This window comes from Chiloscyllium plagiosum, chromosome 34 (genome assembly GCF_004010195.1).
Source record: "Chiloscyllium plagiosum isolate BGI_BamShark_2017 chromosome 34, ASM401019v2, whole genome shotgun sequence".
NCBI lineage: Eukaryota > Metazoa > Chordata > Chondrichthyes > Orectolobiformes > Hemiscylliidae > Chiloscyllium > Chiloscyllium plagiosum.
In genome coordinates, this window is record NC_057743.1 from 11,639,685 (window position 1) to 11,657,936 (window position 18,252).

At 40.4% G+C, this 18,252-nt stretch overlaps 1 protein-coding gene across 2 annotated transcripts in view; it reads right to left on the reverse strand.

Annotated features, from left to right (window-relative positions):
- Positions 1 to 230: 230 nt before the first annotated feature.
- Positions 231 to 18,252, reverse strand: part of mtor (mechanistic target of rapamycin kinase) — a 367,086-nt gene continuing 349,064 nt past the window's right edge. For both annotated transcript variants that reach the window (XM_043675589.1, XM_043675588.1), the window contains 9 exons: positions 17,727 to 17,809; positions 15,726 to 15,798; positions 13,894 to 13,968; positions 12,931 to 13,066; positions 10,868 to 10,933; positions 10,315 to 10,395; positions 9,761 to 9,841; positions 5,649 to 5,754; positions 231 to 719 (listed from right to left, as the gene is read on the reverse strand). In XM_043675589.1, coding sequence (XP_043531524.1) covers positions 704 to 719; positions 5,649 to 5,754; positions 9,761 to 9,841; positions 10,315 to 10,395; positions 10,868 to 10,933; positions 12,931 to 13,066; positions 13,894 to 13,968; positions 15,726 to 15,798; positions 17,727 to 17,809 — 717 coding nt within the window. In that variant the 3' untranslated portion in view covers positions 231 to 703. The remainder of the gene's footprint in view (positions 720 to 5,648; positions 5,755 to 9,760; positions 9,842 to 10,314; positions 10,396 to 10,867; positions 10,934 to 12,930; positions 13,067 to 13,893; positions 13,969 to 15,725; positions 15,799 to 17,726; positions 17,810 to 18,252) is intronic.

The following is an 18,252-nucleotide window of genomic DNA, read 5'->3' on the forward strand; positions in this document are numbered from 1 at the left end:
AAAAATCACCCTATCATTGTTAATGATAGGAAACCAGTAGAACTATTAAAAGGATTTTGCAGTGAATGCCCTGCCAATTGTCTAATTTAATGCATACATGTTATTATGTTTTTATAATGATTCAAGATTTCAATATTTTAAAATATAATGAAAGAGGAGGTTCCAACTTAACAACCACCAGCTGCTTGAACTATTTTTGTAAAAAAATGTATTTGGTATCAAATAGGTAATCCTGGATTGAACATCTTTATTGGTATTTTACAATAACAGTTCATTGTCTCAATGACTGGCCAGAAATCATACGCATTCCACGATAGTTACAAACTCTATAATTCATTCGGTGTGCTTAGCTACATGTGATTAGTTTAGCACTAGAAACATTCTTATTATTTACATGAGTGATGTTCAGTCTGTCAGTACTTGGTGACCAGCTCAGCCCTCAGAACATGTCACTCAGCTCAAACTGGCCTGAAAAGCACCAACTTGTTCTGGGAAATCTTCCACAGCTTAGGGTGTCATATCTGTGCGTTTCGAAGGTTAGGTCTGCCTTGTAGGATGCAGGTTACAGGCTACCAAATTACACTATTTGGCTACATGGTTTAATTGCCACATCTGGCAGGATTGGAAACTATATTAAATATGGCTTGTTTAACAGGAATCCAGTTTCAACACGAGATGTTGTCCTGCTGATTCCAAAGTTCCTTCACCAAAAGGGACACCTGAGGATTTAGAAAAAAAACATAATTACCTTTTTGCACAGCAAATGTATCAACTCTTCCCTATGCTGCAACTTTTCAGACAACTAGTAGCAATTTGTTTGCAAAAGTCAAATACACTCTCCTGTTACTTGTAGAATGTGTATTGAAATCTAGCATTAAGTGAGGAAGTTACAAATCTGTTGATTGTAAAGTATGAGAAGAAAACACATTTATAACCACAGCCCTAAGAAAGTGATTGCAATGCACAGTCCTGCTCCCAATTAACCAGGCTCAGGTGGCAGGATAAGAAGTACATTTGATGTAAGAAATAAAACTGTCACACACTAATGCAGTGAGGCAGGACTGTCCAAGCCCATCTTCATGGACCACTTTATGAATAGATGGAGCTTCATGGGTCATACAAAGCTAAAATCAATTTTTCTATTCTTTGGTATTATATTTCATGTCGAGGATACAAACATATCTTGACAACACATCCTCATTTAGCATTAAATCTCCAATGGCATAAAGGCATTTAAAACAGACCTTTTAAACTACCTTCAGTCAGAATAAACCAGCAATAAAAGGATTGGATCACAAGGAGAACTGGAGTTTCCAAAGCCAGACAACAAGAAAGAAAAAGTAGGCTACGTTTAACCCATAGGTTGAAATTTGGTTTTATATACATTCGTGGATTATGGTGAAACGCTTTTGTTCTAAATGGCGGTGATAAAGAGAAGCAAAGTATTTTTGCAATAATTAAACCTTTACACTTTTGGTGGGGCTTGATTTGCAGTGCACTTGTCCCATCACAGACGTGACAATCCCAGTAGGGAATGTCTTCTGAAATTGGGGTCAGGGCTAATTACTAAGTTATAAGAAAAGGTAATTGTACTTTGCATTTGGCTTGTACTTACACCCATGCCTAATGCTGATGACAGCGATGGAGAAATATTTGATTCATCCAATTTCACTGTATTGAGATTCCAACCTCAATCACAAATAATTCAGAGAAAATAAAATGTAAATTGAAAAGTTTGAGGATTCCTGCAAAATACTGGTTCCACAATCTCAATAATCTGGCCTTGTCTGTACAATCAAGGCAAAAGCCTCTTTTCACCAAAGCAGCATGCCTTCTTCTGCAAGAGTTCAGAAGGGTTAATACACATGGCCATCCATAATCCCTGCACAAACAGGTTCAGCTGAATGGATTTTTCTCATAGTCCTGTGACATCCAATTTCAACGAATGGTGTTGAAAAGGAAGATATCAATTTCAACTCAAATATTGTTCGGCTTGGATGAACAGCTACTAGTTTTTTTTAAAAGAAGCAGTATATATAACTATAGAAAAATACAGTACAATCGGAGACCATTCAGTCCATCCATCATTCCTGTGACAGCTGTTTGATAGAGTTATCCAATTAGTGCCACTCTCCAGCCTGGTAAATATTTTCCTTACAGATACTGATCCAATTTCCTTTAAGAAAGTCGTTACTGAATCTGCTTTCACTATTCTTTCAGACAGTGTATTCCATTTGAAATTTCACTGCATATCATTTGTCCTCAAATTGCTCTTTTGCCCTTTAAGCCTTCAGTCAATGTTCCATATTTTGATACTTCTGCCATCGAACAATTCCACCTTACTTTACTAAACTTTCTCAAGGGACACAAACAAACCTCTCTGGCTTTTTATAATTACTGAAGTCCCTCATCTCTGGCACCATTCTCAAAAATCTCTTGTCCAACCTCTCTAAAGCTGTGACACACCTTTCTCAAGTTGTCCTGCTGCTTTCAGTGGTTTGTGTGCATACAAACCCAGTTCTATTCTTGTACCAATTTAATTATGCTCTCTCTCCTTATACCTCCTACAAAATGTACCACTTCACATTTGTTAATTTTAATCTTTTAGACTTCATCAGGTTATGTCCTTTTTATTATTCTCCTCAATGTTTATTGCATTTCAGAGTTTTGTGTCATCTGCAAATTGTGAAGTGATGCCCTGTGCACTCATATCTAGGTTATTAATATACTTCAAAAAAAGAACAATGATACCAATGTCTGGGGAACACCACAGTATACCAATCTGACAAGCAATTGCTCACCACTAATCCTTCCTTTCTGTAGGCTGCACATTGTGGGGAAATCTACAAAACAAACGAGGACTGAACAATACTAAAGAAACAATGACCAGAGTGTACATCAGTAAATATGAAAATGCAGGATAGCATCAAACTGCTGCAGTAGCAAATCAGCATATAACCAGACTTAAGATACAGATCATTTGCCCTATCGAGTCGGCTCTGCCATTCAATCATGGCTGATATGTTTCTCAACTCCATTGTCCTGCCTTCTCCCCATAACCATTGATCCCACTACAAATCAAGAACCTACCTATCTCTGTCTTAATTAAACTGAATGACTTGGCCCCCATAGCCCTCTGCAACAATGAGTTGCACAGATTAATCAAACTTCCTTCACATTTCACTTCTAAATGGTGATCCCTTCACTCTGAGGATATGCCCTCAGGTCCTAGTCTCTCCTCCTTGTGGAAACATCCTTTCCATGTCCATTGTATCCAGGTCTCTCAATATTCTTTAAGTTTCAATCAGATCCCCCCTGCCCCCACCCCCCATCCTTCTGAACTCCAAACAGTACAAACTCAGAGTCCTCAACTACTCCCATTTAACAAGCCCTTCATCCCTGAAATCATTCTTATGAACTTCGTCTGAACCATCTCCAAAGCCAGCACACCCTTTCTCAAATATGGGGTCCACAGCTACTCTCAATATTCCAAATGTAGTCTGACCAGAGCCTTACACAGCCTCAGCAGTACACCTCTGCTCTTGCATTCTTGCCCTCTTGAAATGAATGCTGACATTGCATTTGCCTTCCTAAATGCCAAGTGAACCTGCATGTTTACCTCAAGAGAATCCCTTTCTGCATAGTTTTGAAGCCTATGCCTGTTTAGAAAACTATGTCTCTATTCTTCCTACCAAAGTGCATAACCTCAGACTGGCCCACATTGTATTCTATCTGCCACTCTCCTAGCCTGTTTACATCCTTCTACAGCCGCTCTACTTCGTCAACATTACCTGTCCCTCCACCTATCTTACGGTCATCTGGAAACTACAAAAGGAGTATAGTACTAAAACATTGAGCTTCAGACTAGTGCACCTAGCCAAACTCTTCCATTACAGCTACAGCACTGGCATCTACCAATCAATCTAGAAAAAGAAATGTACTGTGCACAAAAAATAGGACAAATACAACTTGGCCAATTTCTGTCCTATCAGTCTCCTCTTGATTTGCAGGAAAGTGATGGAAGGAGATGATCAACAATGTCATCAAGTATCACTTGGAAAGGAATAACCTGTTTATTGACACGGAGGCTAGGTTTTACAGTGCAACTCAGTCTCCGGCTGCATTCCAACCTTAGTTCAAACATGGACAAAAAGAGCTGAACTGTTGAGCTAAGTCAGGATGAGCACGCTTGACATCAAGGCAGCATTCGAACAAGTATCGCAACAAGACGCCCGGGCAAATCTGGATCAATAGGAATCATAAGGAAAACTGTCTGCTATTTGGACTCATATGCAGCAGAAAGGAAAATGGTTGTAGTTGCTGGAGGTCAATCCTTTCAGTCCTGTGACATCTCTGTAGGCATTCCTCAGGGTAATGTCCAAGGCCCAACAATTTCAGTGATTCATCAATGATCTTTCCTTCATCATAAGGTCAGAAGCAGAGATGTTTGTTGAGGATTACACAATGTTAACACCTTTTAGGACATCTCAGATACTGAAGTAGTTTGTGTCCAAATGAAGCAAGACTTGAACACTCAGGTTGGACTGATAAGTTTTAAGTAACATTTGCACTACACAAAGTGCAAGTCATGACCATCTCCAACAAGATAGGATCTAACCACTACCTCTTTATATTCATTGGCATCATATTGCTGAATCCCTGACTATCGACTCATGGAGATTACAAGTCACCAGAAACAGTACTAAACTAGCCATATAAAAACAGTGATTACAAGAACAGTCTGAGATTTGGAAATCCATGGCGAGTAATTCATCTCTTTATTTCCTAAAGCCTATCTACTACCAAAAAGGCATAAGTCAGGAGTGTGATGATGTACTCTGCACTTTCCTGGATGAGTGACCTCAATACGAGAAGCTTGACACCATCCTGTACAAAGCAACCCATTCGTAGGATCTCAAACATCACCAATGCACAGTAGCAGCAACGTCTACAAATGCACTTTGATAACTTCCCAAGGCTCCTTTGATAGCATCTTACAAACCTGTGGCCTCTATCACCTGTAAGGACAAGAGTAGGTGGGAGACATGGGAACACCACCAGCTGTAGATTACCTTCTAAGTCACACACCACCTTGACTTGGAACTATATCACCTTTCCTTTACTGTAGCTGGTACTCCTTTACAAACTCTATACTTGTTCCTGCAGTCCAGGGACTGCAGCACTTCAAAACATCAGGTCACTACCACTTTCAACAGCAATGCCCACATCCCATTAAAGAATTAAAAAAGACGCAGTGCCAATTCAAGTGTATAATTAGGCCATCTAATATGTGCAGCATAGCTCAACCTAACTCCATCCCCAGGCCTCAACTAATAAGAGCATCTCCATAGCATATTTGGCAGAGACCGGGAAGAGAATGCAGGAACTTTTGGCCTTGTCTTAGTGATACACCAAGTGACTTTAAATCAGAGGGCCCATCAGGAAGCTTTGAAAGTGTGCAGATACTTTTTACAAAGGATGGTGCTTTACTTAAGTATTTGTAAGCTCTCAATTGCTCTGCAGTAAAAGTATGAGTTTGTAACTGACTTAATAACCTGCAAAATTGTCTCCGTATTTTCTCCAGAGAAACCTGACGCTAGAGGTACACGATCTTTCTTTGTATTTTTGAAAGATTATCTGTCACTTACCATCCAATATAGCACTGACAGAGGTTTTCGTGGGATGTTGCTTGTTTAATTAGCAGCTCTACCTGAGTCGGAACATCCAAAGTCTCATCATGTGCAAAGTCACGACCTGAAATACAAACAAACTACCATTACCATCCAAATTTTATTTTGCAGTTTACATGAACATCAACCACGAGTGTAAACGAATCAGCTTTTTAAACCTGATACAGACTTCGTATTCTAAAAAAGTATAGAATCTCCATGTTTAATGTCCCCAGTTTAGTGTTGTTTTGCTTTAAGTTGCTGGGACTGGAAATCTCAGAATGTTGACCTGACCCAATTAGTGTCATCTTGACGTAATCTTGTCCTCTCTCAGACTTGAGGTCAGGACCACTCTTCTGACTTACAGCCTTTCCCTGTACTGCACCAGAGCCCAAGGTCTTCACCAGGGAGTCCCCACTCACCAAGCCTCACATCAACCAGCCCCCTCCCCCAAGAATTGCTCACATGGCAATTCCACAGGTCAACAGCATCTCCTGAGGTCCTGCCTAGACATAACTGAGTCATCTTTCTCAGTCAGCAGGGCCCAGCCACGGTAATGTTAGAGCTTGGTAGCAACACTTTCCCTCCAAAAATGGCATCTGGGGAACTGCATGATTCCTGCAAAAGCCTGACAAACAACACAGGAGAACTGCCAAACTCCATCAGATCAGAACGTCCCATCACTCTCTGTCCTCTAGCCTGGAAATTTCCCAGAAGCTCTCCTGCTCTGCCCCCACAATCTGTTTCAGGAGCCCAGACCGTGGCACCACTCCAGAGTGAAAGTGCAGGAATTGGGGAATAAAAGCTACCAAGCCCAGCCAGAAGAGGGAAGGCCAATGCCTGCAGTTAGCTCTCTAGATATCACTACTGAGTAGTGGCCAGCAAGAATGGGCTCTGTGGTATTGCAAAAAGACACCATCAAGCAGGCCAGTGAAAAACAATTACCCCAGCAAACAGCCCAGATCCCAATGAGCTCCACTCTGAGGAGCCACTACAGTAGGTTCTGTAAATAGAATGGTACATTTTCATTTTATACTTGAAAATTTATTATTTGAAGTTATTTCATTTATCAATGTAAAATTTAGCCCTTTTAATGACTGTATTTAAATTTAGAGGGCATGTATTAATTTATCTTTGTTAAGAAAGATCCTATGGAACTCAACTCCAGTTTTTGCATTAAGAATCAACACTTTACTTCAAGTTGCTACATTTAAAATTACAATTTTCAGGAACCAACTACAACTTTAAGTAAGGGCTTCCTGTACTTCATAGAAATATTACAGCAAGAACTTCTAATAATATGTTTGAATAAAAGGAATAATAATTCTACTGTATTCACTTGAAAGTACTTTTTAATAAAGGTGGGGATGGTAAGGCTGCTGCAACCAGCAAGCCGTTCAGAGAAAACTGATTTAAAATATAGATTTAAACTTTAAAATTTAAACAACTTTAGTGAAAATGTTACCTTTATATTCACTTGAAGTTTCAAATTTTTACATTAATATGTATCCATTGGCTCGAGTTGGTTAGCTCAGTTGGTGAATATCTGGTATGCTATGCAGAGTAACGTCAATAGTGTGAGCTCAGTTCCTCAGCGGCTGAGGTTACTACGAAGGCCTTTCCTTCTCAATCTTTCCTCATGGCTGAGATGAGTTAAATCACCTCTGTGTATAGGTTTCAGTGTTGGACTGGGGTGGATAAGGTTACAAGTCAGATGACACCAGGTTATAGTCCAGCAGGTTTATTTGAAATCAATAGCTTTCGGAGTCTAACTTCACCTGACAAACAGTCAACACTCTGAAAGCTCGTCATTTCAAATAAACCTATTGGATTATAACCTGATGTTGTCTGACTTCTGACCTAAATCACCATCAGTTGTCTCTCTCTCTGGTGACAGCAGCCCTATGGTCTGGTAGGACTATGGCCACTTTACCTTTAGACATTGGCATTTATAATGAAGTTGCCTCTTTAAGCTTTCAGCATGGATAGGATAAATAGACAAAGTCTTTTCCCAGGGGTAGGGGAGTCCAGAGGGTATAGGTTTAGGGCGAGAGGGGAAAGATGTAAAAAAGACCTAAGGGGCAACTATTTCATGCAGAGGGTGGGACATGTATGGAATGAGCTGTCAGAGGAAGTGGTGGAGGCAAATACAATTGCAATATTCAAAAGGCATTTGTATGGGTAAATGAATAGGAAGGGTTTGGAGGATATGGACTGGGTGCTGGCAAGTGGGACTAGATTAGATTGGGCTATCTGGTTAGCATGGATGAGTTGGACCGAAGGGTCGATTTCTGTGCTGTACATCTCTATGACTCTTTATAATTACAGATCCCAATAATGTAGCAGCAGCAGCATTAGTAGGAGGGTGTAATTATAAGGAATCAAGTTATTAAGGATAGTTTCCAACATAACTTTAGACAGGAATTTATGATTGACATAAAGACAAAGCGCTTGTCTTACTTTCCACAGCTGGGTAGTTGTGCTTAATTTTTAAATAATTAATTCATGGAACATGGATGTCACCAGCAAAGCCAGCATTTTCACGCATGTGCCTTATCACGGAGGTGGTGAGGATGAAAACTGAATGGCTTGCTGGACTATTTCAGAGTTAGGTAAGAGTTAACTAGATTGCCCTCGATCTGGAGTCATGTGAGCAGACTGAATACAGATAGCAAATCGCTAAATCCTTTAAAAAAAGAGTAATGAACCAGTTGGACTTTTATTATAACCCAGTAGGTTTATGAACATCATTACTGATACTAGAATTTTATTCTGGATTTACTTAATTATTAGATTATTGGGTTAATCCTCTGGAGTACTAGGTAAAAACAATGACTGCAGATGCTGGAAACCAGATTCTGGATCAGTGGTGCTGGAAGAGCACAGCAAGTCACGCAGCATTCGAGGACAGGCAAAATCGACGTTTCGGGCAAAAGCCCTACATCAGGAATAAAGGCAGAGAGCCTGAAGCGTGGAGAGATAAGCTAGAGGAGGGTGGGGGTGGGGAGAGAGTGGCATAGAGTACAATAGGTCAGTGGGGAAGGAGATGAAGGTGATAGGTCAGGGAGGAGAGGGTGGAGTGGATAGGTGGAAAAGGAGCTGGGCAGGTCGGACAAGTCAGGGGATCGTCAGGGGAGGTTAGTTTCTAACCTCCAGCAACACGATCCCCTGAAATGGTCCAGCAAGCCATTCAGTTTTCACCGTCACCTCCTCAATGATCCAGAATTAAAATGTTTGCTTACTCTCTCCATGGATGCTGCCTGAGATCAGCATTTGATGTTTTCATTATCGACATCAGTCCCACTTGGCTATACTGGACCCACAGTCTTGAATATTATGCCACTTCAAGTGCTCATCCAAGTACTTTTTAAAAGATTGTGAGGTTTTCTGCCTCAACTACCCTCCCAAGCAAGCATTCCTGACCCTCACCCTATTCTGGGTGAAAAGGTTTTTCTCCTCAAATACCCTCGAAACATCTTGCCTTTCACTTTAAAAGTGAGCTCCCTTGATAATGACTAAGAATACTGTTCACTTTTTTCTTTTAATTTTTATACTCTAATTTCATCAGATATTGACTTGACTTAGTACAACACTTGTGCATTTAAGTCAAAAGGTTGATGATGCATGCCCTGTTCCAGAACTTGAGAATATGATATACGGTGATCTGCTGTGCAGTGCTCAGAGCATTGTAATGTTGGAATGTCTGTTATTTGACAAGGTATTAAACTAAGCAGTGCAACACTTCATGCACTATGCCTTGCCAAAAGGTAATCCTCAATTAACATGAGTAAATGCAGATGAATTGGTTAATTATTTTGGATTGTTACCTTGCTAAATACAAAATGGTTGTCATGTTGATGGAAACTGCAACACTTAAAATAATAAGCTGGCTCTGAAGTGGCCTGAGTGAGTGCAAAATGCTATATAAATGCAACTCTTTCTTTTCTGACTCAGGACCTCTGAAGGCAGATGGTGAGGGGATTTATATTTTACTTGGAAAAAGTTGATAGAAAGAGACCTTAAAGTGAAACGTAAATCAGGAAATCCCTTACCAGTTGGAGAATGTAACAAAATGTTATGCTTTTTCTTACCTGTGAGCTTGTCTCTGACTCTGTTAATGATCTGAATTGCTTTTTTGTTCAAGGCCTCAGGCTGCACCAAACCATCCCCAACTGAAAAATAAAACAATTAAATATGGAAGACCAGGGGCAGTTGTAGTGCTTGTTTGTGTTGTCATAGCACTATTCTGTACTTATGTACACAGTATCAACAACCCCCAACATTATTACTGAATTGTACAGTCAGTCAGAAAACACAAAGTAAATGTGCTTCCTTTAAGGTCCAAGCCACCATTCCATTCTTTCTGTTTTTGGAAGCTGACTGGTTATTTGTTGAAAGGTTTTCAAATATCTCAATAGGTGACAACCAGATTTAAAAAGAATCCTTTTAAGTCTGAGGCATTACTGACACAATGAAGCCAATCTACCCTCATACTTAGTCATATATTTTACCATACAGATTTCAAAATTAATGAATTGTTTTTACAATGTTGTCATTTACACAGAAATATTAAACATAAACCATTAAATTAAATTTAGGAACATAATGTTATAATGTCAGGATATGCAATTTTAAGATAACTTACTGAAAGAATGGATGGATTCAGGCACGGTAGTACCTGGTTTCTTATGTGTAGTTTCTCCAAGTTCTACCCCATCGAGCAATTCTAAAACACAAATTGTACAGCAGCTTCAAAAACAACATGATTGTGATGAATCATTGAAATATAAAGAAAAAATACTGAAGCTCTTGACACCATCTGAAGAAAGAGAAACACTAACAGTTTAAGTGAAGAAATTCATTTGCATTCAGTGAGAATATAATTAGACCAGGTCTTGATGGCCCTCACTCAAACAAATATGCTAATCACACTCATTGTTTCATCTCATGCATATATAATAATTGATGTGTTGGTGGGATCTTTGATACCCAGTACCTAAACCCTCAAGCCAATACTTTCAGAAGAATGATGAGAACATAGAAAGAAATTGGCAAGAGTCTGTCCCTTTCCTCCTCCTCCTACATGCCCTATATCCTTCCCAAAAGTATGCCTTGGGTTAAAGTTCACCAGCACTAATTAACAAATAAAGTACCTGTGGGTAATCAGAACCTGTACACCAAAAAACAGGGTTACTCACCAGCTGTTTGACTATTTGAGTAGGAGTCTGTCCTTGTCCTGGATCGCTTGTTACCTTTAATGTTTGCTGGAGAAGGGAAATTATATATTAGAACTATTTAACTGTTTACCGTGTATGATGTTTAGTGAGTAAATAAGCCAGAAACAAGTTGCATTTGTAAAGTGCCGTTAAATCAATAAAACATTAGTCATTTTAGGAAAATATAAAGCAAAATCTAACTTTGACCGACTCAAAGCGATATCAGGGCAAGTAGCTAAAGGTTTTGTCAAATGGTATGTTTTAAGGAGCGACTGAAAGGGAGGAAAGCAATGTGGAGAGACATAGGGGTTCAGAGAGATAATTCCAGATAATCGAGCTGAGGCAGGTAAAGCATAGCTAGCATTATACTGCAATGATAATCAACGAAGCTCAAGTGGTCAGAATTATCTGAATACAGATATTTCAGAACACTGTGATACTGGAAGAAATAACAGAGACAAGAAAACTGAAACCAGAGGGATTTATAAAATAAAAAGGAGTATTTTAAACTCATTATGTTCTTGCCGATATAGGATACCAAGCACAGGGGTGATGTGAATGGAACTGGTGAGAGTAGGGACTTGGGCAGCAGAGTTTTGGATAACCTCAAATTTACAAAGAGTGGAATAGAGCAGGCAGGCCAGGAGGGTGTTGGTATTGTCAAATCGAGAGGTAACAAAGCAATAGATAAAGGATTTCAGCAGCAAATAAGCTGAGAGGCACTCCAGGCATACAGTTATTTTTCTTAAAAACAAAAACTCAAATTGTACATCTAGCTCTAATTGTATTAAAAAGGAACTAGAGGTACTGCATGCATTTGAAGATTAAAGATCACTCTTTTTAGCATCTATTATAATAATTAATTTTTTTCCACTGCACTTTGACATAAGGATGCTTTAATCAGGTTCAAGGATCCTGGGTTAAGTAAAGGACAATAGTTACAGTCCCCAGTCTGAATTGATATCCAGTGACCATCGTCCGTGAGTGAGGTTCAGTGAGAACAGAGTCAGGACTGGTTGTCATTTTCCCTACTGGCACTGTTTAGATCTAGATATGTAAAATACCATTTGAGTGAGGCGAAATGCTCTAATGGCACAATACTTCAGGAAAGAGTCAGAATGACCAGAATGAGAAGGACCATATTAGTGTTTATGATCTTAGAAATGTAGTAATTTAATAAGTTTGCATTAGTTACCTGTCGACACAATTTTGTCACAAATTTATGTCAAATTTTCATTCTAAATTTATGTCCATACTTATAATGGAAACATTGTGTTCAAAGCTCTCAAATTCTGCAATTAGGTTCGCTCATGAGTAGAGGCACAGTAGCATCAATTTTGCAACTCCCAGCTCTTTCACACTGCGGAGAAATTTCTACCTTCTAAACAAATTCTACATTTCCCTAGTTGTTATAAATTTTGCTATTTACCAATAAGTTACTTTTGTATTAATGCATGGACAGAATATTTGTATGGAAAATAGGCACAATATTAGATTTATGCACCCTGATCCTATTAACCTTCAGCTTTAAACCCCAATCATTTAAACGTTATATTTGCTTTTGAATCTCCATATGTAACCACTGCATATTAATGAGCCTTAATAAAAAAATTGCAAATATTTGAACGTAATGAAATCTTGCTGTTCAATAATTACGACTGCCTTAACAATGGAGACAAATGCATTTTAATTAAATCACTGTGCTTTTCCTTTAATACACAAACTTCAACCGATTTTAAAAAATAGGTACAGTATCTGTTGGATTCTCAATGCCAATCTAAAAAGCCACTTGCTTGCATTAGTGTTTAGCAGTGTTCTTGAAAGCAGGAAGGTAGCAACATCATTATATTTTAAATGTTGCTTACAATTGCAAATTCTTGTTGACTCATAATTGGGTTAAGCTAAGAGATTTCTGTGTTGAGGATACAACAAATCGCTGAGGTTACCTCAACCGTTAGCTTCCAACCACCTCAAGAATCTTTTACCCTAGATTTTGAAAGGTTCTCTGAAGCTCATACTTCTGTAAAGTCTTCCTGAATACTCACTGTCCATAAGCCTCCAATTTAACAAGGGGTCATAAACAAAGGCCTCAAGCACAGCCATGACACTGTCCCTGTGCTCCCGAAGCACTTCCATCACCGTGTGACATGTGATTCGATAGTTCCCATCCAATCCTGTAACCTGTGGAACAGCAATAATTGACATAAATGCAGATTGCAGGAATGAAAAACCAATAGCTTACGGTATTGGGCTTGTGCAGTAAAAATGTGTGTTGACTGTGCAGTGCCTGAGACAGAAGGTTGAGAGTTCAATTTCCATCCCACCATGTCGAGCATGTAAGTCAGGATGACATTCCACAGTAGTATTGAAGAAATGTTGCATTGGTGGATGTGACATCTTTCAGTTGAGATGTTAAGCATAAGCTTTATCTGCCTTTTCAAATGGTTGAGAAAGATTCCATAACATTATATCGAAGAGCAGGGGAGCTAACCCAGTGTCTTGGACCAATATTTTCCCCTCAGCAACTGAAGTGGGAAATCTTAGAACTAGTACTTAAAATGTTTAAATTACCAAGTACTTTTAAGTACTTTAAAAATACTTGAATTGAACAATTGTAAACATGATGATTTAGCGGTGAGTTAATAGGTGAAAATTGCCAGAGGGAAAAGCTGTTTGGTTGTGTGTGTTAGCACTTTCAGATATAAAAAAAGAAAAAAAAATCATTGCCCTCTTCTGCAGGATTCTTCAAGGAACTATCAGAGTTTTTTTTTGAATAGTGAGTTTCAAATTGGCTTTATCACATAGAAATAGATAGCTTTGCCTCAGGAACTCTAAGCGTCAGGATCTTAAACAACAAATTGGGTTATCTACTATATTCCAATTGTGTTCCAAATCATCAGTCGTAGTAATGCCATAAGACAAGCAGCAAATAAACATAATAGATAAACATCTTTTGTATGAGAGATTGCTTCATTGTTTAAAACATGAGAACAAGGCAGGGCTATTACCTCCATGGCATTGGTTAACATTCTGGTCAGTCTGAATGGAATCTTCTCTGGGAATTTCTCCCTGGTCATAGCAACCTATGGAAAAATGTATCCATAAAAATAGACAGCATTGGAACGTTGCAGTAATCTGACAGAATACCACTTCTTAACTTTTGGGCTTTCTTCTGTACCACTGGGTCATTGACCTTATTTCAAATCTCATCCCCTTCTACTGGGAAATAGGAAAGCCACTTCCATCATGCTTCGAGGATGACTATCTTATCTCATGACTCACACTAGTCATCAAACCTACTCTTGTTTAGCTGCAATTTGCTGTACCACAGGGTATAGAGTCAAGAATGGGGTGTTAGAAAAGCACAGCAGGGCAGGCAGCATCCGAGGAGTAGGAAAATCGATATGTCGAGCAAGAGCCCTTCATCAGGAATGAGGCTTGCGAGCCAAGGGGATGGAGACATAAATGGGAGAGGGGTGGGGCTGGAGTGGGGGGGAAGGTAGCTCAGAGTACGATAGGTAGATGGAAGTGGGGGTAATGGTGATAGGTCGGACAGGAGGGTGGAGCAGATAGGTGGGAAGGAAGATGGACAAGTATGACTGGTCAAGAGGGTGGTGCTAAGTTGGAAGGTTGGAACTTGGATAAGGTGGAGGGGGATGAGGAAACTGGTGAAATCTGTGTGAAGATGAGGTGTTCTTTCTCCAGGCGTCGGGTGGTGAGGGTGTGGCAATGGAGGCGGCCCACGACCTGCATGTTCTCGGTGGAGTGGGAGTTGAAGAGTTCAGCCATTGGTTGGTGTGGGTGTCTGGAGATGTTCTCTGAAGCCTATTTCCCCAATGTAGAGGAGACCGCATCGGAAGCAACAGATACAGTAAATGACGTGTGGAAGTGCAGGTAAAACTTTGTGGAAGGCTCCTTTGGGGCCTTGGACAGAAGTGAAGGGGTGAAGTGTGGGCGCAGGTCAGGCTTGTGAATCAGGCTTGAGAACCGGGCAGTGTGGGGTTCCCAAACTATGAGGTTGAAAGCTGTGGGTGGGAGATCCCCTGAAGTGACAAGTTTGTGTACAGTCTAGGAGAGGTTGGTCTGGTGATGGGAGGTGAGGACGTGGTCGAGGGGGTAGTAGGAGGAGGTGTCTTCGAATTGGCACCTGGCTTCAGCGGTGTAGAGGTCAGTGCGCCAAACTACCACTGCAGCCCTTTGTCCGCTGATTTGATGGTGAGGTTGGGATTGGAGCGGAGGCTGCGGGTTGTGAAGGTGACAGGTTGGAGTGGGCTGAGGGCGTTGGACAGGTTGAGGCGGTCAATGTCCCGGCGGTAGTTGGAAATAAAGAGATTGAGGGCAGGTAACAGACTAGCACGGGGTGTCCAGATAGATGAAATGTGTTGGGGGTGGGAGAAGGGGTCCTCAGAAGGTAGGTAGGAGACTTGGTGGAAAAAGTAAGCCTGGTGGCAGAGGCGGCAGAAGAAGTGTTCGATATCGCAATGATGCACCACAGGCTATGTTGAGAGTGACACTTTCACAGTATATAGCCTCATTTTCCCTTTTCCTCATACTATCTCAACAAAAATCCTGAACAAGACCATTGTCCATATCCCTAAAACATACTAAACTTCACCGGTACTAGCCTGTGCAAATTATATGTTTAGATCAGCAACTGAGAAGCAGTATAACTAGTTCAAATTTTCAATTGATGACTCTTATTAACAAGATATATAGTGCTGGGAAATACAAAACCTGATTTCTATTTGGCAAGCTGAACTTTTCTCCATTATGATGATATTGGATGATTTCCAAACTCATGCAGCAATGTACTGTTTTGCTCATAACCTCAAAACTTTACCTCAAAACAGTCACCAAAGTCAATGTGCAAGATTTTTCCACTAAGCCTGTCCAGCATCAGGTTGGATGGATGTCTGGGGAAAAGAAATGCAAAAGTCCGATCAGATTTCCTGGGAAATACAGCAAAGGAATCAGCCAATACTGAAGGATCTTTTGTCAGAAGATTCCATTGTGAATACGATTGATTAATAATAGCACATTAATGTGTTTGCTAAACCATAATCTCATTTGCCAAAATACATTAATTCTGCTGGGATACAAGTTCAATAGGTGTCAGGAATCCTTTGGCATCTCGCCATACAAAGTCCCTGTGTTTAGCACATACACCAGACAATTTCAAACATATGCTTTTATTTACAGCCATAAAAAATAATCACAAATAAAACCAAGAGAGACTCCAGGACACCTCCACAGATGCAACTCAAGTGCTAGCATCTTAACCTATGGCAATTTTACATTTCATGATGATTTGCTGCAACCAGCTCTCATCTACTGAAACCATGTCAGGTCCATCAGGTCCTGTCTGGCATCTGGTGCTTGACACAGTTGAACTCTGTTACACACAAGGCAAACTTTCCCAATGTCCCTGCCCTCAAGACTGTTCCTGTCCCCCAGCTCCTTAGCATCTATCACATCACCTCAACATCTGCTCCATTTGCGCAGAGCACAGCATAGCAGGACGATGTGGCACACTCCGTCCAGACTATACAGGAAGGACCCCAACCGGTCCAAGTTGTGGAATCATATTCTCAGCAGCCTTGCCACTGCTCCACCATGTTCCCCGTCAAAACATGGGCAGCATTGTACATGTGCTCCACATCAGTTCGGTGGTTGTACAATGGTGTCATGAGCCATGGTCACAGTGGGTAGTCTTCATCACCCAACAGCCAATCTTGTAAGGCACCTGGACCCTCAAACAGACTGGACATGAGAGTGCTCCAGTATTTAGGAATTGTGATAGCTGCCACATACCAATCTAGCGATGGTGATCACAGATTGCCTGAACTTTAATGGAATGGAACCCTTTCCTATCCTATTGATGAATTCTATGGAGATCCATCAGTGCCCTATGGATACAGAACCCTGTATGTTTCTGAGTGCTGTTGCACATGCAGCATCATTGAGAAACAAAATGAACTAGTATTATCATGCAAATCTGGCATCAGTCACTGTCCTTATCCATCTGAGAGAGTATGACTAAGAGATCCTATACAAGTATCCATCACTCCTTTTTTTGGGGGGGTGGAGGGGTGGTAGTCATTGCATTGAAGTTTGAAATGGCTGTCACCTTCAGAGAGAGAGGACGGTCTCCTGCTTCTGCACCCCTCAGGGTCCACTCTAGCAGCAAGCATCACAGTGGTCTGGGACATATGGGGCCTGAAGCAAAACTGCACCTTGCTCATCCCAAAGAAATAGAAGCAGGGCTAAAAATCCTGACAGATCCTGATAGGAAGAGGTAGCAGATGCAGGGCCCGAGCTAGGTGCTCCTTGTGCTCCCATACACACAACTGTTCATTACATTCAGTACACACCATCATTAAAGTTACATGGCAGATGATGAAGTGAATGATTGCTGCTTCCCAAAGAACCTTTGGAATTTACCAAGTATCGGATAAGTCTTTGGCCAATGTTCACTCTTTTTAAGTCATTGTTGCTTTTGACTTGCATTTCAACCCATGCATGCTCTCTGCATGCCATTGCAAATGGACGATGAAATGTAGCTGTTGCAAACAGCTGCTTTACATTATTGCCCCAAATGACACTTAATACCGCCCATCCTGGGTATCGATCAAGCCAATTTCCAGTTGTATTTTATATGTAGAGAACAGCAAGAGATGGGCAGCGCACTTCCACTCTTTCCCATCATGCGGAAACATACTACATTGAAATTCGTCTCTGGGGCAGAAAGAAAAGTGGTCCTAATTGTATTATGAAGACAACTGTAAGCATCATTACATTGTTTTGTCGTTAGCAAAGTCCCAGATTATTTAAATCACCTTACCGATCTCCTAGCCCCAGGATGTAACCCACCATTGACATCACAGCTAAGGAGCGTGTGTAGTTGGTTCTTCGGTCAAACCACACCTGCAGAGTGCCAGAATATAAAACAGCATTGTTAAATGTTGCAAAAACATACAAATGTATCCTACTGGTTTTTACTGGAGGAGCTACTTTAAGTGGAATAAATATTCAAAGACCTTTCAATTTGCTTTTAAAACAATAAATGATTTTCATATTGTATGAGAAGAAAAACCATAATTCTTCATTTAAACAGAAGAGAACAATTCAATTGTCTGGTTGGCTGAGAATTTCTTACCAATCTGGATAATAATCAAAACAATAGTGTGAGGTGATGCATTTTGGAACATCAAATACAACAGGAAAGTATATAGTAAATGGCAGGACCTTTAGGAGCATTGATATATAGAGGGGGTATTAGGTTGGAGGTCCATAGTTCACTGAAAGGTGACAAAGGAAGCCCTATGGATGCTTGCCTTCATCAGTTTGGGCACTGAGTATAAAAGTTG